General features: G+C 42.4%; 4 protein-coding genes across 4 annotated transcripts in view; 1 reads left to right on the top strand and 3 right to left on the bottom strand.

The window, feature by feature from the left end:
- The window catches only part of LOC105390270 (E3 ubiquitin-protein ligase HECTD1), a 29,121-nt gene extending 26,974 nt beyond the window's left edge, over window positions 1–2,147 (bottom strand). Inside the window, exons 1-3 of the mRNA XM_048624490.1 lie at window positions 2,109–2,147; window positions 1,253–1,404; window positions 6–129 (exon numbers count right to left, since the gene is read on the bottom strand). Of these exons, the coding sequence (XP_048480447.1) occupies window positions 6–129; window positions 1,253–1,404; window positions 2,109–2,147 (315 nt within the window). The remainder of the gene's footprint in view (window positions 1–5; window positions 130–1,252; window positions 1,405–2,108) is intronic.
- Window positions 2,148–4,663: 2,516 nt separating this feature from the next.
- On the top strand, window positions 4,664–9,973 carry LOC125489250. Its single transcript, XM_048624489.1, has 3 exons — window positions 4,664–6,230; window positions 7,792–9,420; window positions 9,954–9,973. The coding sequence occupies exons 1-3, from the start codon at window positions 5,438–5,440 to the stop codon at window positions 9,971–9,973; spliced, it is 2,442 nt and encodes an 813-aa protein (XP_048480446.1). The 5' UTR covers window positions 4,664–5,437.
- Window positions 9,974–14,431: 4,458 nt separating this feature from the next.
- LOC125489249 (E3 ubiquitin-protein ligase Ufd4-like) lies at window positions 14,432–18,526 on the bottom strand. The gene is made up of 7 exons (XM_048624488.1): window positions 18,224–18,526; window positions 17,840–17,956; window positions 17,149–17,335; window positions 15,880–16,102; window positions 15,352–15,437; window positions 14,712–14,910; window positions 14,432–14,447 (listed from the first exon to the last, which is right to left on the bottom strand). The coding sequence occupies exons 2-7, from the start codon at window positions 17,900–17,902 to the stop codon at window positions 14,432–14,434; spliced, it is 774 nt and encodes a 257-aa protein (XP_048480445.1). The 5' UTR covers window positions 17,903–17,956; window positions 18,224–18,526.
- A 1,082-nt stretch (window positions 18,527–19,608) lies between these two features.
- Window positions 19,609–23,819, bottom strand: part of LOC125488511 (E3 ubiquitin-protein ligase Ufd4-like) — a 54,837-nt gene continuing 50,626 nt past the window's right edge. The window contains exons 30-35 of the mRNA XM_048624487.1: window positions 22,576–22,702; window positions 21,990–22,131; window positions 21,444–21,598; window positions 20,816–20,905; window positions 20,334–20,458; window positions 19,609–19,831 (exon numbers count right to left, since the gene is read on the bottom strand). Of these exons, the coding sequence (XP_048480444.1) occupies window positions 19,624–19,831; window positions 20,334–20,458; window positions 20,816–20,905; window positions 21,444–21,598; window positions 21,990–22,131; window positions 22,576–22,702 (847 nt within the window). The 3' untranslated portion in view covers window positions 19,609–19,623. The remainder of the gene's footprint in view (window positions 19,832–20,333; window positions 20,459–20,815; window positions 20,906–21,443; window positions 21,599–21,989; window positions 22,132–22,575; window positions 22,703–23,819) is intronic.

The raw sequence follows: 23,819 nt of genomic DNA, 5'->3' as shown, positions 1-23,819 counted from the left end.
TGTACCTGCATGGCGGAGTGCAGCAGCGCGGGGCAGCGCGGGATGCGCACGCGCTCGTGCCGCAGCCGGCCCATGCGCACCTCCGCCGCGTCCAGCTCCGCGCGCCGCCCCGGCACCGGGTTGCCTGACCTGGGGGGGAAGAGAGGAGTGTCATGTCGGGGTCACCAATATTACGGGGTTAAATAATACCATAATTTTTTAGTAAAATAATTATGCTAATGGTCGCACTAAATAACTGGTCTACGTCATCAAAATGTTATGTTAGATTGTATATAGATTTATTTTTGTACTCGTATGTTACATTTTAGGTGCGTATTTTCGCCAAGTTTATTATTACCGTCTTTGCCCAAATATAATTAAGTCGATACTAATATATATATATATATTTTCAGGTTTTAGTTTGCGTTCACAGTAGGCAACTGTTTATCGTTTGCTGCAAGCTGACCAGAACAAAACTGTGAATAATCGGCATAATAAACCAATACGAAGCCTACTCAAGCTCCCGGTAAACTTATGTGTCGTGTCGTAAGGCTCGGTTTCATACATTTCGCATAACGTGTCGCGAAACGGCACGACATGTTCTTCCAAAAAGGGTATACTAAGCCGAAAGGAGGTGACTCAGGAGGTCATTCTGAACAAATTTACAAAACTTGTAGAGCAAAAGTTGTTCAGAATTACCTGAGAATGACGTGTCCCACTGTACACATACCTCTGTCAATCAGTCTGCGCCTGCAGCCACACGATGGTGCGCGAGGTGACACACTCTTAAACACAGTAGGTTTTCGCTTCGGTCTCATGGCCTACTCTACCCTCCTGACCCCATAATGACTAAATTTAGGACAAAGTGAATGAAAATTCCTGCGTCTGACATTTACTAATAGTCGTTCAGCTGCTATATAGACGAGGGGTGTCCCACGCTACACCTACCTCTGTCTATCGGTCTACGCCTGCAGCCACACGATGGTGCGCGAGGTGTTGTAGTACTTACTTAATTTACTAAATTTGTTCAGAGAGAGTGTTCTAAGTCACCTTCTCTGGGCTTAGTATACCTTTTTTGCAACACCCAGTATATTAGGCCATGAGACAGAAGCTAAAACTGTGTTTAAGGGTCCTATATGCAAACTGTCCGCCGCTGACTGAGTAAGCTTCGTATTGGTTTATTATGCCAAGTATTCACAAGTTTACTAGTTTTGCGATAACATACCTTTTTCGCAACACCCTGTTGCCGTGGGGTGTCCCACGCTACACCTACCTCTGTCTATCAGTCTGCGCCTGCAGCCACACGATGGTGCGCGAGGTGCCGAACGCGGTGCACGCGAAGAACATCTGCCGCGTCTCCAGCGGGAACAGGAACGGGCACCAGTCGTTCAGCTGCTGGCACCTGGGGGGGAGGTCAGTGTTAGGCTGTTTTACACGTCAACTATACAATTAGTTACATAATTCAAGTTTGATAATACTATTAAAAGTTCTATAAATAACATATTTAGCATAGTTAGCATCATAGACTCTTCTGATATTAACATCGATTAAATTCTTACAGAATCATGTAGGCTAGCAGTATGTTACAGGTAACTTAGCTACGACTTTGATCGAATTACGAGGTCGGTATTTTTTATTCCGACATTCCAAATGCCAAACTCAAGCTGGAAAAATAGTTAATAATGGCAATATTAGTAACAAGATTTTCGCTTGAGTTAGACATCATAATTTCACCGACAGTCTAAGAAAAAGACATGGATTTCGTATTTTTGTAGTACCACAGTTAATATCCCATAATATTACAAAAAAAAATGCCAATAAAATATAAAGTTTAACTACTTAACTATTTTTTACTAATTTATATAGGTAAACCTGTGTTGATCCAACATTTTTTGACATGAGCGTGTTGTTTTAAAAAAAATAAAAAAAAATTAAAAATTATTTATTTCTGAATATGTTTACAGTATTCTTAAAGTAGGCACTAGAGCGTAAGTACATGTTATTTGTATATCTGGGGTCAGTGGTGTCCTAAATAGGTTTTTTTTAAAACCTGTAGTAAGGACTACCGGTAAAGTAGGTGTTCGGGCACCTTTATTTTTTTGGTATGAGGATAGTTAAACTACCCTCACATGGCGGTTTGTGAGCTGCGTCCTACGAGAGGCGGCCATCATCAGTGTGGACTCGGGTTTCGTGCAGAACGTTTGTCGTCGGCTGCCAGCGGACCTTATAACCGCTCCCACTCATTTATTACGGACAATTGTGATTGGTGAACTTTTACATTTTAACAAGACTATTTGCATAGTGAGTTGTGTGTGTTTTTTTATCAAGTAAATATAACGCCAGGCCTGGCAAGAAGAACTCTTCTCGGAAGACGGAGCGGCCATTGACCACGTGTACAGGTTGGTGAATTGTTCTTATCCCAATTTAATAAGGGTGCCCAATAACTATACGTGTGAGTTTAGGAAAGCTAGGACCAGTCCTTACTTAAAAATACAGTCCACTTATCTGCGCCAACATAAATTATTGGTCCTACGACACGGATCTAGTTTTGCTTTAACTTATAACGGTAGTTTCTTTGGGTAAAATCGGCTTTTCGGATAAAATATTATTTCATTCTCATAGTAAAACTAATGCTTAAGGTTCGGCATAAGTTTTTATTTAAATATATTACGGTTTTCGGCTAATATTAAGGTTATAATAGTACGGGCAGGCGTTATCATTTCTCGGATGGCACGGTGCCATTTTGTATTTCGGCGGTAGGTACCATACGGTGGTTACTCGGTACAGTTCCACTATATTGTTACTTACATACGGTTTCTCCCTGAGAAGTTACGGTATCTTCGGTTATATTCGGTCATACGGCGGTATTACTTTCAATTCGGTTCTTCGGTTCATTAATTACGGTATCTTCGGTTTGGTTGCAAACAACCTTCGGCTTAATTTTCGGCTAGTGTATGTTATATTTCGTTGGTCAAACGGTTATATACATGGTTAAACTACGGTTAGTTATATACATGTTTTCAGTAGGTAGTTATTGAACTAATCTATATTAAGTAAGTTAGTTTGCTAGGCAAGTTTTAGCATTAGGTGTTATTATTATCGGCTCGGTTACGGTGGTACCTACCAGTTTATATTTAGATTAGGTAGAAGTTGTTATTTAGAAATAAACACATATTTTATACTTAAGTACTGTTAACAATGTACGCATTGCGGCGGCGGCGTACGCATTGCGGCGGCGGCGGCGGTTTTACGGCTAAGATAATTCATAATTTCGGATACCTTACAATACGTAGTTTTATTTATGTACTTATTATATTAGTTTACCTTTCTTAAGAGGTTCGGTCACGGGACTAATACATAATCTACGGTTGATTATTGTTTACAGATATTACACTGTGTGTGCATAGAAATATTCAAAATGGCGAACAAAGTATTTTTGACCAAATTTAAATTACAGTATGATTGGTTAAAGAACACGTTAGATATGAGTAACAGTAAGACTCATACTTCTAGTGTGATTACGGCTAGATTACGTAAGTTAGAGGACAGATATTCGGCGTTGAGCGAGGCTTACGAGAATATATTAATTAATACGGATGATTCAGAGATTATCACTATGTACGATAAGGAGTTTCGCGAAGCTGAGGAATGGTATAACCAGTTGGAGGCACGGTCGGCGGCCTATCCGAACTTAGACGGCACACATGTCCCTACAGAAAGTACACAAACGGCTCGCTTGCCACCAATTAATCTCTCGGTATTTGACGGCGACTTATTCTCATGGACTAGTTTCTATAGTCTATATAGTTCATTGGTTTTATCCAGGAAGGATATCTCCAAAACGGAAAAATTTCATTATTTGTTCTCTCATGTTCAAAATGAACCTCGCTTACTGTTAAAACACCTACCTATGGTAGACGACTCTTTGGATTCGGCCTTAGAGATTTTGAAATCAAGATACGAAAATAAACGATTACTCGTGGATTCAAATATTTCTCGTATTCTTAATATACCGGCTTTGAATAAGTGTTACGGACTTAGAAACAATGTACTTAATCCATTATTGGAATGTACTCGGGCGCTTAAAAACTTAGACTTGCCAGTGGATGAATGGAGTTATCTACTTCTATTTATTTCACTGAATAAATTACCGGCGGAGATAAAAACTCGGTTCGAGCAAAAGTACGGAGGTGACTCAACTTGTTTACCTACCTTTAATCAGCTGATAGAATTCTTACAAAACGAATGTCGGCTTCTTGATACGGCTAATAATAAAAGTTGCGTGACGTCACCGACAGCGGCCGGCCCCGCTGTCCGTGAAAATCGGTACAGTAACAATATTCGCAATTCACATGCACATGTAACTGACCTTGGTCAACGCAGGTCACCTGTTTTAGTAAAGCAGTGTAATTTCTGTCAGTTACCACGCCATACGATTAGTGAATGTTTTAAATTTCGGAACTTAACTAACGGTGAACGGAAGGATTTCATTAAAAATAATGATTTGTGTTTCAAATGCTTCGAAAAGCACACGGCGAGAACCTGTCACAACAATGTACCATGTGATAGATGTGGTAATATCGGTCACAATAAAATGTTATGCTCTCATTACATTGCGCGAAACGAATGTAATACGTCATCCAGCGATAGGACAGTTGATCGACAATCGGCTCGAAATGTTCATATCGCACAGGCGGCAACGCCAGCTTTCGATGACTCGAGATTCATGAAGGAGGGCGGTAGGTTAAATGAACCTTATCTCGGTGGTAATAAGGCACTAAATCATACCAGCCCTACTGGGTCGCGGCAGCAACCAAATAATAATAATTGACAATTAATTAGTAATGTCGTTTCAGTACCTAAGCTTGCGGACGGTATAAATTTACCCACTGTGATTATCCATGTACTTACGGTTAGAAATGATTTTATCACAGCGCGGGCGCTGTTGGACCTAGGTTCACAGTGCTCAATAATTAAAAGCGAATTTGTTGCGCAGTTAGGATTAAAGCGACATTACAGTGACACATCTTTGGTAGGTATCGGCGGAATTCAGGCTAGTGGTAGCCATTGTATTGTGTCTATTCATTTTAGACCTGCAAACAAAGTTGATTTTCCTTTGTTATCGGTTACAGCGGTAATTATAAAAAGGCCGACTGCGTATTTGGCGCGTCGCTTGAATTTAAATAATGATAATAATATTAGGCTATCGGATGACGGCACTCTTAAGCCATTGGAGATAGATATTATTTTCGGATGTGACATCTTAGGACAGATTTTAACCGGTGAAAAGTTAGATCTGGGAACGGGTGGTCCCTATGCGTTGGGAACTATTTTTGATTTCGCTATCTTCGGTGCGGTAAATTTATTATGTTGTCAATCCGGTGACAATGTAGAAACATTTTCGGGTACGACTCTTTTAGAGGCGGTTCAAAGGTTTTGGAGAACTGAGGAGCCGCCCATGCATAAAATTAAGGATCCTTTGGACATAGAATGCGAGAATTTGTTTGCGTCGACTACGTCACGTGACAGTAACGGAAAATATATTGTGCGGCTTCCTATTATACCTAATCACGAGCGATTAGGAGATTCTCGGCAAACGGCTTTGAAACAATTTATGTCCATTGAACGGAGGATGTCTAGACAGCCTGAGTTTAGGGACAAATATGTTGAATTTATGGAAGAATATTTAAGACTTGGACATATGGTGATATCGGAGTTCGATTTTAACTCAGGTGACGAATATTATGTACTTGCTCACCACGGGGTGTTCAAGAGGTCGGGCGATGTTAATAAGATTCGCGTAGTGTTCAATGGGACAATACCTAGTAGCACAGGGGTGTGCTTAAATGATTGTTTATATACAGGAGAACGGTTACAAAATGACATAACGGATATAATAACAAACTTTAGATTTCCACTTGTAGTGTTTACGTGTGATGTTAAGATGATGTTTCGGCAAACCTACATCTGTCCGGAGGACCGCAGATATCAGTTAATTTACTGGAGGTCATCGCCCTCGGAACCTCTGCGCGTTTACGAGTTGACAACCAATACGTACGGGTTGAAATCAAGTCCTTACATTGCTATTCGCTGTCTTCACCAGCTCGCTCATGACGGTAAGCAAGACAGCCCTCGTGCAGCTGAGCTTTTATTGAGAAACTCCTACGTCGATGATCTCAACGGGGGAGGGGATAGCTTAAACGAAGCTCTTTCTTTACGAGATGAGTTGATATCGCTCATGAAGTCGGCGGGTTATCAGGGTGTCCACTCAGAATGCCCCAAAAAATTCCCTGACTTTTCCCTGACTTTCCCTGACCATTTCAGAAAATTTCCCTGACTACAGGTCAAAATAAAATCCCAATTTAAGTAATTAGATGACGAAAGCTTCAAGTTTTGCGTTTATTTGTTTGAAAGTTATTGAAACTTCGATTACGTAAAATATTTATACAGGGGGCTGCAAAAAGGGTACTACAACTAGGGCGGAAAAACGTGAATCAGAAGGTCATTCTAAACTATTTTTGTTTTACTAAAACATTCACAAAAAACTTAGGTTTTCCACATAAAATAAATGAACTACCTTTTTAATCACTTTTTTTGATTTTGTATATCATCATCATCATCAGCCAATAATAATCCACTGCTGGATAGGCATCTCCCAAGGAGAGCCACTACAATCGCTCCTCGGCCTTCCTCATCCAGCCACTACAGACTAACCACCTAAGGTCATCGGTCTAGAGAGCAGGAGGGCGTCTCACGCTACGATTATATGTTCGAGGTCTCTACTCGAGAACTCGTCTATCCCAACGGTTATCGGTTCCTCGGCAGATATGACACTGCCGCTTCAGCCTGCATACTATTTTGACAGCTATGTCGGTAACCTTAGTCCTCTGATGGATAACCTCATCTCTGATACGATCCATCAGATAAACCGCAAGCATAGCTCTCTCCATAGCGCGCTGAGCGACTTTAAATCGGTGGACCAGTCCTGCCGTCAGTGTCCAATATTTAATAAAAAAATATATAATTTTTGGAAATCTACTGGTTGTTATTGCAAAAGAGGGCAGTTAGTTGAATTGTTTGAAGCTCACTTTATGCTAGGTCTAGTGCAGAGTACAGGTTTTTAAAGTAGGCATCCTCGAAAATAACTATTTTTTTTTTAAGTGAGTAAGGAAGCTGGCAGATAGCATTTTTTTTTTAATTTTTGGGTATTTTTTTTACATGAACATATTCATCTCATGACCTTTCTAAGTTCTCCAATACCGAAAAAGATATAAAAAGTTATTTTATGGGTGCGGGCGCTTTCAAATTTCCCCCTAAGAAGGTGCCGCGAAAAGGCAGCGTTTCTGGAGAATCCCGGGTGCGCTGTCGTCGTATTAAAGAAAAGCTTGAGCTGAGTCACCCCCTTTTGCAACAACCTGTATAATGAGACATCATTTTACCATTCAAAACCTCTGAACTATATCAAGATCTACTTGTAGCTAAACTTTTAAAATTCTTAACACATATTTTTTTTAAAGTCATATTTTTATTATATCACTACTATTTACTATACTTTATACATATTTATTGTAATAGTATGGATCAGACAAAAATATTTATAAAAACTAAACGAGATTTTATTTTATGACTTCTGTATTTCACGTCTAAAATAATAACGTAAAATACTACAACTTTGCCAAAAAATATGCTTTGATAGTAGTTTTTCCCTGACTTTCCAGGTGGTCCATCAATTTCACTGACTTTCCCTGACCACCTTGAGCTTCCCTGACTTTTCCCTGACTTTCCCTGACTTTCCAGATAGTGGACACCCTGGTTATGAACTGCGGAAGTGGTCTTCCAACGTACCGGAGCTGCTTCAGGGACTTCCGGCAGATCACCTGGAGACTCCTCGGACGTTTGACGGTACAGACGGCTCGGTTTTTATAAAAATATTGGGTATTCAGTGGGACCCAATTTCGGACGGTTTTACATATAGGGTTAACTTACCCTCGGACTCAACGGTTACTCGAAGGAGTATTTTATCTATGACGGCTAAACTATACGATCCATTAGGGTGGATAAGCCCAGTGGTTTTTCGTTTTAAACTTTTACTACAATCGGTGATCGGTACAAGCGGAAATAAAGTAGATTGGGATTCGCCAGTCTCGGATGATTTGGTACGGATGTGGCAAGATTATATTTCGGACTTGTCCAATTTAGAACGTCTTTCCATTCCTAGGTGTTTGAGACCTGGTGCACAGGCTCGGTACTCCTTGCACGGTTTTTGTGACGGTTCGTCGTTAGGACATGCGGCGGCAGTGTACGTACGAGCGGAACTACCAGACGGCAGCGTTCTCGTGAGACTAATCATTGCTAAGTCAAGGTTAGCCCCACTGAAGACTCAGCAGACCATTCCCAAGATGGAGTTAAATGGCGCTGCGCTGCTTACTACCCTTCTCAATCATGAGGTCAGCAAGGTTGCAGACAACATTGTATTCGAGGAAGTGGTCGGATGGTGTGACAGTACTATAGTCCTAGCGTGGCTTCGTACTCCTGCGCATACATTACAAGTTTTTGAAGCAAATCGGGTTTCTCAAATTAATGCATCTACGGCTCTCATTCATTGGCGTCACGTGCCAAGTGAATTAAATTGTGCGGATGTTTCATCGCGCGGCGCTGCGGCGGCGGATCTGCTCAACCACGAGCTGTGGTGGGGCCCGCAGTGGCTGTGCCAACCATCGGATTGTTGGCCGGTGGATGGTCCTGCATTTCCGCCAGATATGTTACCTGGTCGGAAGACTAAAACTTGTGTAGTTAATATCGGAAATTTACAATCGGACACGGACACGGACTTTCTTATTGATAAATTTAGTTCGTTTGAAAAATTAATCAAAGTTACGGCCCTGGTATTACGGTTTGCTCATTTATGCAAAAATAATATTAAACAGTTTCCACAAAATATATCGGTTTCGGAGCGTAGAAACGCTATAATGCATTTAATTCGTATAGAACAATTAAAACATTTCAAGGATGAAATTTTATGCTTGACAAACAAAAAAACGATTCGGACTTCTATGAGAAGATTAAATTTATTTATGGATGATGACAATATTCTACGGGTCGGTGGTCGGATAGGAGCTGCGGAGCTACCTTATGATGCACGACATCCGATTTTATTGTCGGCTAAAAGTAAATTCACGGAGATGTTGGTAAATCATTACCACATCATCAATTGTCATGTCGGAGCGAATACACTTGCGGCTATATTATCTCGGACGTATTGGATAATGTCGGCGCGGCGAGTCACCCGACACATTACATATAGGTGTGTGCAATGTTATAGATCTAAAGCACGACCTACGCAGCCGTACATGGCTGATCTGCCACCTGACCGGGTCAGGGGGGTGCGACTATTTCTCGGCGTCGGAACGGACTTTGCGGGTCCTTTTTATATAAAGACAAGTACATTACGGAACGCTAAGATAACAAAATGTTATTTGTGCATCTTTGTATGCTTATCGGTTAAGGCGGTCCACTTGGAGGTAGTTTCGGACCTTACGGTAGAAGCCTTTGTTGCAGCTTTTGCCCGTTTTTCAAATAGGAGAGGCTTGCCAACTCTTGTTAGATCAGACTGTGGAACAAATTATTCTGGAACGGATAAATACCTTAAGGAGCTATACATATTTCTACGAAACAATCGGTCGGACATTGAAAAAAGATTGGCGCGAGACAGTATAACTTGGTTATTTAATGCACCATCAAGTCCGAATCACGGTGGACTTTTTGAGGCTGCAGTTAAATCTGCCAAAACTCACGCTCGGCGCGTTCTCGGTGAGACCCGGCTCACTTTTGAAGAGCTTACTACGTTCTTCACCAAAGTAGAAGCGGTAATGAACTCGCGACCGTTGTGCCCTCTAAGTACGGATCCAACTGATCTTGAAGTTTTGACTCCTGGTCACTTTTTAATCGGACAACCTCTTGTGGCTCTTCCCGAGTACGACTATACGGATACTAAAGAATCTCGTTTGTCTCGGTTTCAACACGTTCAGAAGATGTCGCAACATTTTTGGTCGAGATGGAAAACGGAATACCTCCATACTCTACAACAACGTTATAAATGGACGTCGGTGAAGGAACCTCCTAAGTTAGACGACTTAGTTTTGATTAAAGAAGACAATTTAGCGCCTCTACATTGGAAACGCGGTCGGATCGTTAAATTGTTACCCGGTAAAGACGGTATTGTTAGAGTCGCGGAAGTAAAGACTCAGAATGGTGTCCTGTTGAGGCCCATTTCCAAGTTATGTCGGTTGCCTATTGAGGCTTAGGAACCAAGGCGGACCTTGGTTAGGGGGCGGGATGTTCGGGCACCTTTATTTTTTTGGTATGAGGATAGTTAAACTACCCTCACATGGCGGTTTGTGAGCTGCGTCCTACGAGAGGCGGCCATCATCAGTGTGGACTCGGGTTTCGTGCAGAACGTTTGTCGTCGGCTGCCAGCGGACTTTATAACCGCTCCCACTCATTTATTACGGACAATTGTGATTGGTGAACTTTTACATTTTAACAAGACTATTTGCATAGTGAGTTGTGTGTGTTTTTTTATCAAGTAAATATAACGCCAGGCCTGGCAAGAAGAACTCTTCTCGGAAGACGGAGCGGCCATTGACCACGTGTACAGGTTGGTGAATTGTTCTTATCCCAATTTAATAAGGGTGCCCAATAACTATACGTGTGAGTTTAGGAAAGCTAGGACCAGTCCTTACTTAAAAATACAGTCCACTTATCTGCGCCAACAGTAGGTACAAAAAAACTATTACATTTCCAATTAACTACTTTAACTTAGTTTAACAAAAAATAAAAATTTAAACAAATCAGAATTTTAGTTAAAAGATAAGTATTTATTAAAAAATTGCAGTAATGCGCGTGTGAGTAGAGGTGTGTGTGTGTGTGTGTGTGTGTGTGTGTGTGTGTGTGTGTGTGTGTGTGTGTGTGTGTGTGTGTGTGTGTGTGTGTGTGTGTGTGTGTGTGTGTGTGTGTGTGTGTGTGTGTGTGTGTGTGTGTGTGTGTGTGTGTGTGTGTGTGTGTGTGTGTGTGTGTGTGTGTGTGTGTGTGTGTGTGTGTGTGTGTGTGTGTGTGTGTGTGTGTGTGTGTGTGTGTGTGTGTGTGTGTGTGTGTGTGTGTGTGTGTGTGTGTGTGTGTGTGTGTGTGTGTGTGTGTGTGTGTGTGTGTGTGTGTGTGTGTGTGTGTGTGTGTGTGTGTGTGTGTGTGTGTGTGTGTGTGTGTGTGTGTGTGTGTGTGTGTGTGTGTGTGTGTGTGTGTGTGTGTGTGTGTGTGTGTGTGTGTGTGTGTGTGTGTGTGTGTGTGTGTGTGTGTGTGTGTGTGTGTGTGTGTGTGTGTGTGTGTGTGTGTGTGTGTGTGTGTGTGTGTGTGTGTGTGTGTGTGTGTGTGTGTGTGTGTGTGTGTGTGTGTGTGTGTGTGTGTGTGTGTGTGTGTGTGTGTGTGTGTGTGTGTGTGTGTGTGTGTGTGTGTGTGTGTGTGTGTGTGTGTGTGTGTGTGTGTGTGTGTGTGTGTGTGTGTGTGTGTGTGTGTGTGTGTGTGTGTGTGTGTGTGTGTGTGTGTGTGTGTGTGTGTGTGTGTGTGTGTGTGTGTGTGTGTGTGTGTGTGTGTGTGTGTGTGTGTGTGTGTGTGTGTGTGTGTGTGTGTGTGTGTGTGTGTGTGTGTGTGTGTGTGTGTGTGTGTGTGTGTGTGTGTGTGTGTGTGTGTGTGTGTGTGTGTGTGTGTGTGTGTGTGTGTGTGTGTGTGTGTGTGTGTGTGTGTGTGTGTGTGTGTGTGTGTGTGTGTGTGTGTGTGTGTGTGTGTGTGTGTGTGTGTGTGTTAAATTACAGTTCAATAAAGTTATCAATGAAACTTTCCGTTTCATCATAACTTAATTTTAGGCGTAGATTAGTTACAGTACAGTTCTCCCATATTAATAATGCGCTTGCAAATCTTCGCAAACTGTCGTATTCCCGGAAACACCCGAATCATTTCTTAAACAAAGCACTTGCATTTTGATCCTTGTTCGAAAGAAATAGTAGTCAATATTATGTGACACATAATCGAACACAATTTGGGCGGTCGGTGGCTTTCACCGATCAGTCAAGGGTCTCAAGGTCAAGATCAATATTACTTTTGTGGAATTATAAAGAGCTGCAATTACACATCGTTCTTGTTATTTTTTTTCAAATGTGAATTTAATTTCAACTTTAATTATTTTTGACGATGCCATATTATGAGGCACATTTAAGAATAAAATATACGTCACATTGATAGACTTCACTTTGCCAATAAAGCCACACCCAAAAGACCAAGTTTGTAATTGTAATATTATTGTGAATGATCAGCGCTGTAAATACTTTTGAACTGAGATTTTAATGTAAACATTTTTATTAATGTGAAATAATCAGTGCTGTAAATACTTTTGAACTGAGATTTAAAAAAATTAATATAAACCTGTGTTTGAAATCCATTTCTCCTTATAATATAAACCTTGTGTTATTCAAACCTTCTTTCATCCATCTTTACATCAGCTTCAGTAAGACACTTGAAAAGTACCTACTGTAACATTTTCGAAGTAAATTTTAATATTATGGAATACCTATTATGAATTATCGAATCAAATTTCGTAACTGATAAATCAATTATCTCTTTTAGCACCAATTACATAATTCTACTAACATTTCATGAAGAAAATGCACTTAACCACTCTAAATACATTATAGTTTTCTAACGCTCGGGAATACGACCGTTGCCGAACAATGACGAAGATTTCTATGTGCATTATCAATTTTGGGGAACTGTATGTTTAGTTTCTATGCTATTCAGGTTATAGACAGTTTTATATTTATTCACTTTGTTATAAAGATAGGGTCCGAGGTAAAGAAAGAATCTTTTAGTGAATGTAAAGTTAGGAGTGGGAAGTGTACAGATTCGGTCTTTACGTCGTGTGTTAGAGATAGTGTGTGGTGTTCTGGTGTGTTGAATAAGAGTAGTGTTAAGAATAAAAAGTTGTCTAACAGAAAGTACCTTACATAATTGATAGAGTTGAAATGTAGGGAAAAGGAAAGGTCGAAAAGTAGCAACTTTTAAAATAGCACGTTGAGCTATTTCAAGAGGCTTAATATACGTTTTGCAGGCACCACCCCAAATTGTTATACAATATGAGATTTTTGATTGACACATCGCGTAGTAGACGGTCCGGATGATATGTGGATTAGTAATGTGTCTTAAAGTTTTAAAAAAGTGGATCAATTTCCTAACTCTTGATGTAAGGTGGTCGATGTGGGCTTTGAAGTTAAGGTATTTATCTAATATTATGCCGAGGTATTTTATTGTATCAGTCGAGGCAATAACAGGACATATACATTCAGTGTTCAGAGATACTGTTTGAGGTTGAGATGAACAAGTGTGAGCTTTAATAGAAATAGGAATTGTTGGTTGAGAATTTGAACGCAAAGAAAAGGTAATAAGTTTAGTTTTGGAAGTGTTCAGTGTTAGTGAGTGTGAGAGAAGCCAATTGTATACATAATTAAAACCTATTTGAGTAACACTTTGGAGTTCTGTCCATGAATTAGCTGAGAAGGTGATAGGAGTATCGTCGGCATATGAGGTTATAAAGCCATTTTGTAATTCAAGTTTGCAGAGATCATTAATAAAGACAAGAAAGAGTGTAGGACCTAAGATACTTCCTTGAGGTACTCCATAGGAGATAGATTGTTCAGTGCTAAGATGGTCATTTATTTTAACTATTTGGGATCGATCAGTCAGATAACTTTGGAAAAGATTAAGTTGTGTTCCTCTGACGCCTAGAGATTGAAGTTTGAGTAAAAGGGTGGGGATGGGTACCGTATCAAATGCTTTGGCAAGGTCTAAGAATATGGTAAGAGTCTTTTTACGGTTGTTGAGGTGATGAACTAATTCGTTTATTAAAGCCAGTGTAGCATCAGTAGTGGATCTATGTTTTCGAAATCCGTATTGTTGTTTAGATAATAAGTTGTTTGATTCCAGATAATTTATTAGTCTATTGTTGAGAATTCGTTCTAAAATTTTGGACATGGCTGTGAGTACTGCAATTGGTCTGTAGTTTGTAACTGCTTTCGGATCACCACCCTTGAAAATAGGATGAATGATTGCCTTTTTGAAAGAATTGGGAAAAACACCAGTGTGGAAGCATAGATTAAATATGTGGCATAAAATAGGCGTCAGAGTTTTACTATATCTTTTTAGGATGGTGGCTGAGATACAATCCCAGCCTGTAGCAGCGTTATGTCTGATAGATTTAATGGCGGATTCAACTTCGTCATTATCTGTGTCTAGAAGGGCGAAAGAAGAAGTAGTGGTAGCGGTTGATTGGATACTGTTAGATATAGCGGAGGGTGATTGAATTTTTTCAGCAAGTTCTTTACCAATATTGGCAAAGAAACTGTTAACGCCGTTACATGATTGTATTGCTGTTAAAGAAGAAGATAGTAGATGAGTAGGTGAATGTTGTTCTTTGGTGGAGTTAGTGGATTTTTTTATTGTTTCCCATAAAAGTTTACTATTTTTACCCGCTTTTTTAATTTCAAATGCATCATGTTGCCTTTTTACCTTTTTTAAGATTTTTGTACAAAAGTTTCTGTATCTGGTATAGGTGACTTTTAGTATTTCATCATCTGGAGACTGTTTTAGTTTTTTGTAAAGATAAAGAAACAGTAGTAATAAGTGGGACTCACCAAGGCGGCGCAGCCCCGGCAGCCAACGTCAGCGGCTCCTGCAACTGCTGATGCAGCTTGCCCGTGAGCTTGTGCGACAGGAAGGCGGGCGGCACGGTCGCCGACGCGGGCGACACGGCCAGCAGCCGCCGCAGCACCTGCACGCAGCACGCCGCCTCGCGCCCGCCCAGCGCGTCCTCCATGCCTAGGAGGCCGTGCTCTGAGGGAGAGTGGGGGGTTAGATGAGGAAGTAGGGTAGGAGAACAAGATACAATTTAACCCCCTTATTCATAGAAAAGTTATAGGACGTTTTAGATATTAAACTGTTTTTCCCTCTCTGTCAAAGAGCATAGCAGTTCTTTGATATAGGTGGATAGTGTTTTATTATTATTATTTAATCCTTTATTGCAAATATAAAAATAAGTGTACAAAGGGTGGACTTAATGCTACAAGATAAACTATTTATTAGATCTGCTGCTGATTGTTCTGCTTCTGGAGGTAGTGCAGACGAACCTTAGACTTAAAGATTTCTATGGACTGCGATTGCCTTATATGCAATGGTAACTGGTTCCACAAGCGAACCGATATAAAGCGAAGCGATGATAATGATTAATTTCCCCTTTGCAAAACAGAGTAAGTATTTAAAAGTGATATAATGTACCTGGATCACAAGGCTCTTCGTCCTCAACGTCGCTGCCTGCCGATGAAGAGGAATCCACTTCACCGTCAATCTCTTTGTATACCAGCCTGAAACAAATAAGCAAGTATTTTATTACACAATTATTATTATGTCTCTTACAAGTGAAAGAAACTGTGAGCTAAACTAAGGATCTGACTGCTATTTTACGTTTTATGTTTGGAAGTATATTTATAAACAATATTTTCACTTTCCCATTATTTCATATCTCTTCTGTACTTCTTTTACAATTTCAATCAAACCAAACCAACTATCGAATATCGTTAGTCTATTTAAAAAGCATACAATACAATACAATACAATATAACTTTATTGAACAAAACACACAACATACATTAAATTACAAAAGGAGTAAGCACAATAGGCGGCATTATATTCTTAGTGGTAAACATTATGTATAAGGTAAAAGACTAGTTATAAGATTATGTTTAGATATCAAGTTTCATTGCTTCCATTACTGTTATTTATCCAATAAACAAAATAAAAACTCACGTGTAAACATTATCCCTGTGTGAATCGCCGCGGTTCTGCTTCGCATTCAACGCCAGCACGGCCCGGTACAAAGTCCAGTGCGGCTTGTCCAGCGGCAGGGAAGCCCCGTTGGCGCTGAGCGTGAGCTGCAGGGCGGGCAGGCGGGCCGCGGGGGGCGCGGGGGCCGGCTCGGGCTCAGGTGTGTCTTCGATGTCTGAGCCCTCGGTTAGGGGGATCTCTAGGTCTGTGGAACGGTTAGTCGTTACTGACTTTTGTAAGCATGGGGTAGAGAAACGTGACAACTTTACTGTTGGAGTGACAATGGTATATTGAGAGGAAAGGTTTCTTTGCCTCAGTTTGTATACTGGTGTTTGACTGCACTTTAAAGTTTTGAATACTATGCTAAGATATTCACAATACCGGCTGCATATATTTACGTGTTAGCGGCATCCAACAGAGATGAGAAATAATATTTAATAAACAGGTTTTGACACAATGCTAACAGGAATGGAAGAGATTCAGCATAATACCAGAGCTCTGCATCACTAGGATGATATTTTGTGGATGGAAGGACTTTACCAATGAACGTACATAATTTGCAGCTGCTATGAAATGCAGTAAAATTTTCCGCCATAGACGCGAAAACGAAAGATGGTGGTCCAAGTGTGATATTTATAGTAGTATAAACACTCTTGCTTAGGTCTAGGGCGGTATTCACACTAAATACTAAATAACCTCTTACAGTGCTCCACCACCATCCATACCTAAAAACAGTTAGCCAGTCCTACTAAAAAATCTTTCCTCCTCCATTAATCCCCCCACTAATCTCACCGGTGGTCTGGTTGAGGTTGGCGCGGCCCGGGCGGGGGTCGAAGGCGGGGATGAGCGCCGAGAACTGCCGCTTGAGCACGAAGTCGTCGTCCCAGGGCCGCCCCCGCCCCCGCCCCCGCCAGCAGCGCCGCGTCGCCTCGCACTGCTTGCGTTGCGTTGCACCGCGAGAGCGTCGGATGCGGTTTAACGGTTTGTGACTAGTTCCATCGTCTGTTGTAGCACTATTATTGCTTTCGTCTAGGGCGGAATTCATCCTGAATCACTCTAAAATGCTTCCTCTTCCATAGAACAGAGTTAAAATTACCTTGGGATGCGGTCTAAAGTTGAAAGTTAGTTCCATCGTATCTCGTAGCGCTATTATTGCATCAAATCGGTTGCTTTTCCTTTCGTCTAGCTCGTAATCCATCCTAAATCACTCTAAACCGCTTCCTCCTCCATCCATCCCTGCACTGCACTCACCGGTGGTCTGGTTGAGGTTGGCGCGGCCCGGGCGGGGGTCGAAGGCGGGGATGAGCGCCGAGAACTGCCGCTTGAGCACGAAGTCGTCGTCCCAGGGCCGCCGCGGCCGCGCGCCCGTCAGTAAAGCGTTGCCTCGTACGGCTTCTAAGGCTTCTTCTTCCATTAGGGAGAGCAGGTTGCGGGATACCTGTGGGGTGAGTTACATGTGTGAGATGGCATGGAGTTACTAGAGTGTCAGGGGACTCGGGTGGGGTGGTTTGGTTAGGTCAATCGTAAACAACGGCAACGGAACGTTTTGCATGAAAAGAACCAGCTTCATAATTCGTGTATTCATAAATAAAAAACAACAAATGTGTGTGCTGGAATGGAGACACTGGAGTGGCTGGTGGCTTTAACTGCGGAGTCGGGGGTCCCGGGTTAGATATAAAAGCATATAGGGCCCCAGCTGGGCATATATTTATGTATTTAGGTTAACAGAGATTACGAAAGGGTGTGATATAAAGGGTTCGACAAATTCTGTAAATTCGCAACAATAAATACTAATACGTATCTTTTTACTACAGGGAGGATTATTTTATTATCAAAAATTTCCAGAAGTCGTCGAAAATAATTTGTTCATAATCAGCCTCTCAATCACCACCTTGCGGCGTCCCACAACATTGCAACACCCTTTTTATCAACTAGACAGTACCTCCTGGTAAGCGTTGTCGTTGTTGTCGCTATCAGTCGCGTCGTCGTTGTCGTCGTCGTCCATCTCGGCCAGCAGCGCGGGCGCGCGGCACGACTCCAGGAAGTCTTCTAGAGAGACCTGGGTGGGTGGAGAAGTGCTATGAGTACTGGGTAGTGATGTAGAGTCTGTCTGACAAATTTGACGTTGGAGGTATAAAAACAATTGATATTAGCGTTGAATAAATTTATTCATTTATTGAACAGGCATAAGTTGCTATAAATTATAAACAAAAGAGAACAAAAGATTGTCCCTTGCGGTACGCCACTGCGCGTTAAACAAACAAAATATTAAACAAAACAGGCCCAAGTACTGCCCCTTGCGGTACGCCACTGTAATACATCTGACCTGCTCGCTCTCGCTGGACGTGGACGTGAGTGAGAGAGTGAGCGCGTTCTGCGCGTTGGGGGCCAGCGACGGGTAGCTCTGCGCCGCCGACAGCAGGCCCGACGGAAAGTTTTTAAATATTAAACAAAACAGGCCCAAGTACTGCCCCTTGCGGTACGCCACAGTTTGTAACAATATATCTGACCTGCTCGCTCTCACTAGACGTGGAGGTGAGTGAGAGGGTGAGTGCGTTCTGCGCGTTGGGAGCCAGCGACGGGTAGCTCTGCGCCGCCGACAGCAGGCCCGACGGGAAGTTTTTAAATATTAAACAAAACAGGCCCAAGTACTGCCCCTTGCGGTACGCCACAGTTTGTAACAATATATCTGACCTGCTCGCTCTCACTAGACGTGGAGGTGAGTGAGAGGGTGAGTGCGTTCTGCGCGTTGGGAGCCAGCGACGGGTAGCTCTGCGCCGCCGACAGCAGGCCCGACGGGAAGTTTTTAAATATTAAACAAAACAGGCCCAAGTACTGCCCCTTGCGGTACGCCACAGTTTGTAACAATATATCTGACCTGCTCGCTCTCACTAGACGTGGAGGTGAGTGAGAGGGTGAGTGCGTTCTGCGCGTTGGGAGCCAGCGACGGGTAGCTCTGCGCCGCCGACAGCAGGCCCGACGGGAAGTTTTTAAATATTAAACAAAACAGGCCCAAGTACTGCCCCTTGCGGTACGCCACAGTTTGTAACAATATATCTGACCTGCTCGCTCTCACTAGACGTGGAGGTGAGTGAGAGGGTGAGTGCGTTCTGCGCGTTGGGAGCCAGCGACGGGTAGCTCTGCGCCGCCGACAGCAGGCCCGACGGGAAGTTTTTAAATATTAAACAAAACAGGCCCAAGTACTGCCCCTTGCGGTACGCCACAGTTTGTAACAATATATCTGACCTGCTCGCTCTCACTAGACGTGGAGGTGAGTGAGAGGGTGAGTGCGTTCTGCGCGTTGGGAGCCAGCGACGGGTAGCTCTGCGCCGCCGACAGCAGGCCCGACGGGAAGTTTTTAAATATTAAACAAAACAGGCCCAAGTACTGCCCCTTGCGGTACGCCACAGTTTGTAACAATATATCTGACCTGCTCGCTCTCACTAGACGTGGAGGTGAGTGAGAGGGTGAGTGCGTTCTGCGCGTTGGGAGCCAGCGACGGGTAGCTCTGCGCCGCCGACAGCAGGCCCGACGGGAAGTTTTTAAATATTAAACAAAACAGGCCCAAGTACTGCCCCTTGCGGTACGCCACAGTTTGTAACAATATATCTGACCTGCTCGCTCTCACTAGACGTGGAGGTGAGTGAGAGGGTGAGTGCGTTCTGCGCGTTGGGAGCCAGCGACGGGTAGCTCTGCGCCGCCGACAGCAGGCCCGACGGGAAGTTTTTAAATATTAAACAAAACAGGCCCAAGTACTGCCCCTTGCGGTACGCCACAGTTTGTAACAATATATCTGACCTGCTCGCTCTCACTAGACGTGGAGGTGAGTGAGAGGGTGAGTGCGTTCTGCGCGTTGGGAGCCAGCGACGGGTAGCTCTGCGCCGCCGACAGCAGGCCCGACGGGAAGTTGCTGGATAACGCCAGGCGGACCAGGCTGTGGGGGGTACATTACACGATTTAGTAAAATCCTTCCTACTTATATTATAAATGCGAAAGTTTGTGAGTATGTATATAAGTATGTTTGTTACTTCTTAACGTGAAAACGGCTGAACCGATTTTTTACGAAATTATATTTTATTAATTACCACATTGGCCACTTTTTTATCGCAGAATTTCTACGGGAAAACTTCTTAAAGCGAAGCGAAGCTCGCGGGAACAGCTAGTCTGTTACAAGCTGTTGCCAGCGAGCTTCGCTTTTCTGTGGAAATACCGAGATAAAAGTACTTATGCTATGTCTTTCTCCAGGTCCTTGGATACTTCGCTACAATTTCAGACGTTCTTGAATCAAAAATAATGTAAAAAAAACCTTTTTTTTAATAAAAAATAATATCATAATATATTCTTATGGAGTACGGATTGCAGAGGACTAAAAAATCTAATACACTTTTTGCTTGTTAAAGTTAATTAAATAAATATTTATTTTCATTTCCACTAACCTCGGGAACAGACTATTGGTATGATTGCTCCTATTGGCCCGCTGCGGCGCCGCCCCGCGCCCCGCGCCGCCCCCGCGAGACATGCCCAGAGACTCCAGCAAACGGACTGCGCCCTGAAAGTCATCCTGATAAATAAATAGTATGCGGATGTAATACACAGTATTCAATATCATTTTATGTCGTAGTGATACTAGGAAAGCATTTAACACAACTTTCTGTCCTCGACCTTCCTCATCCGGCCACTAATGGCTATCTGATTAAGTATGGTGGCCTAGCTAGCTGTAGAACTAGTCTACCCCGACGGTCACCGAAAATGAGAAATTACAGAAATTACAGAAATTCGTAGTAAGTAGTAGGTCTCACGGCCGTATGTGAGCTATCAGAGTTATCAATATCAAGAAATATTAATCAGTATTGTAATCTACAAGTTTTTCTGAAGTTGTAAATTCGTTGCAGAGTGATCGTGGTGCCGCTATAGTTACCTGCTGCGTGAGGTCGGGCTCGCTGGCGCTCATGTTGCCGGCGCCGCCCTGCGCGCCGAACTGCCCCGAGTCGCCCGAGTTGTCCTCACACTGGAACCAAATGGTTAAGGGTGTTGAATTTATAAAATACTCGTACTGGCTATAGCTAGCTATATTTTTGTCGCAGGCCTTAGGGCGGAAATATACTTACGTGTCGTGTCGTGACGCTATCGGTTTCATACATTTAATATGGTGAGACCTATTTGCATATCGTGTCGTATCGCGATACAATATGCGAAATATATGAAACCGATTTCTTATGGCGCGTCACAACACGAAACGACACGTAAGTGTGCCGGGAGCTTTAGACTACCTGTTCACCAGAGCGGAGCGGGGTAGCTTGATTGATTAATTCATTGGTAAATTTATACCTCGTACACTTCTCTGCTCCCTTAGGCAGCCTTAAAAGTGTTTCCGTGGGAAGTCCGGGATAATGGCGAAAGACTCGCTCGTTCGCCACATCAGCCCCATACAATCCAAGTAAAATGTTCACTGTTCGAACAGTAAAAAACTTTTACCAAGCTCTCACCTCACAGTTCATTAGCCCCAGGACCCATATGCAGTTGTTGCAACACCCTGTATATCTCACCTCCTGCTCGCTGGTCTCGGGCAGCGGCTGCTTGGCCGGGTACGGCTTGGTGATGTCGGTGATGCTGGCGGGGCCCATGTCCATGTTGTTGCCTAGCTCGAGGCAGTTGTTGCCTTCAGCGCCCAGGGTGAGCGATTCCACTATTGTTGTTAGATCTGTAAGGAAACAGGAATTGTTCAAACTGAGGAAAAAAGCCGTAAAAGATGACTCTCACATCGCAAAAAGGCCAAGAAAGTTGTATTCACTGTGCAGTGTGCATGAGATTGATAAACGAAATGGCATATGCACTATACGAGTTCATCGACGTAAATAATACTCCTCAATCTAAACAAATAATCGTTTGTTTAGATTAAATTTGAAGTACATATTATTGTTAGCTAAATGCCATAGAACAACGCGGACTCGGGATTCATACTCAATGTTAAATGCCGTTAGATGTCCTGGAATTATTTTGACAGCTCATTATGCAAAAAAATTATGGCAATAAATCACGAATATGGTAGCTCACGGTTACACAACTCTTGTACACACTGAAAACAAACTAACCCATATTAATATGATGCGTAGAGTTGTTAATGGCAGACAGGTCGCCGGCGTGCGCGGGTCGCGAGCGAGTCATGTTGCTGGCCATCTCTTCAGCTGAGATGTTGTCGGCGGACGAAGCTTGTTCCGTGGATGCTACGGATACCTGGGAAACGCAGTAGTAGGTGTTACTAAAAGTAGGATGGTATTTAACGCCCCTTCTCCCACTACGCGACTCTCAAGCGACACAACTGCGACGCAGCCCATGATCTCCTATAAAAACGTGTCTTCGACGCGTTGTTGACTCGTCAAATGTATGCGACCAAGGGTTGCGTCGCAGTCGCGTCACTTGAAAGACGCGTAGTGGAAGAAGCTACCTCGATTCAATCAAGTTAGAAACAAAACTATTTTTATACCATGTGTATGTGAAACGCTACGCTTCGATGTATTTTTTCGTTATCTCGCTTTTCTAGCGCTTATCTTTAGGTATAGATAAGAGCGCTTTGCATCTGAAGAAGAACATAGGGAAGTAACTCCTGACCCTCCTGGGCCGACTTTTCAACGGGAACTAGTTCCGGGTAATGGTCAAGTGACGTGAACAGCACTGTACCTGCAGGTCCTGCCCCGTGGCGGAGGGCAGGCTGGGCGTGCTGTGGCTCTTGCGCGAGCTGATCACCTTCAGGTCGAACTTGCCCTCGGCGCCCATGCGGTACGAGTTGCGCCCGCCGTGGTCCCACCTGCGGAATAAAAGCTTTGTTGTTGAGAATTGAAAATACAATATTTTGTTATTATTATTCCTTTGCTCAGTCATTATTATTGGGGTCTTCCAATTGCAACATTTACTTGTAACGGAACAACGAGCCGCCTTCTCACAATTGACAACATTTCAAAATTTTATACAGTTGAAATTCGAAAACCATTTAGAGATATGGCCCTAATATTCACAAAAAAAATTGTTTCCGATTTTTCTATTGATTTATTTCAGAGAAAAACATAAAAATCTAAATTATCATTCGTGACATCACGATGTGGCATAATAATTAAACGCGCTTTTACTTCTAAAACATGAACAAAAAAAAACAAACATCACTCAAATGTCTGTCACTTTTATGTGTCCTTGTCAATGACGGAAGTTCGTGATTGGTCCTTGCCACAAAATAAAGTTGAAGTTGAAGCTGATTGGTCCTTGTTCATGTCAAGCTCAGTGTCAAGTTTATGTCATCCAACTTTTTTTTTTAGGTTAGGCAGGCAACGAAAATATTTTTATCCCAAGCCTCGACGTGACGTCACTCATACTAAAAATATTTTGAACTTTGAAATCAAAAAAATATATTAAAACATAGAAATATTAAGAAAAAAAAAATACGGGTCATCTAAATTTGTGATATCTCGTCGAAAATAAAATAAAATCGGTGAGCATTTTATTTGAAATGTTGTCAATTATGTATTGTACCTTTCGTAAGAACGTAACATAAACACATAAATGCTCGACAAAATGTTGTAGTCTAAACTCACCTCACCTCTACATTTATATTATTTTCTATGCTTATATTATGTCGGAGTATCGATGAATAGGTTTACTTCACCTAACATTAAAGCGATGTCAAACATAGCTGGAGTAAATTACCGTGGAGAGAGAATACGCCAGTCAATTGTCAGTAGCTAGACTATTCAGGGTGCATGGGACGTGTATAATTTATAGTTGATATATCACGTGAGAAGACTCCTCTGATACACTGCAGATAAGTCAGCAGTTGTTCTTGATGCACCATATATGACTTCACGATGAATAACTACCCATACTCTTACCTAATACCCCGGCTCAGGAAGTATTATTATAGAATTCCAAAGATG

This window comes from Plutella xylostella, chromosome 12, assembly GCF_932276165.1.
Source record: "Plutella xylostella chromosome 12, ilPluXylo3.1, whole genome shotgun sequence".
Classification (NCBI taxonomy): Eukaryota; Metazoa; Arthropoda; class Insecta; order Lepidoptera; family Plutellidae; genus Plutella; species Plutella xylostella.
The sequence above is the reverse complement of the archived record's forward strand: the minus strand, read 5'-3'. Positions and strand labels throughout refer to the sequence as shown.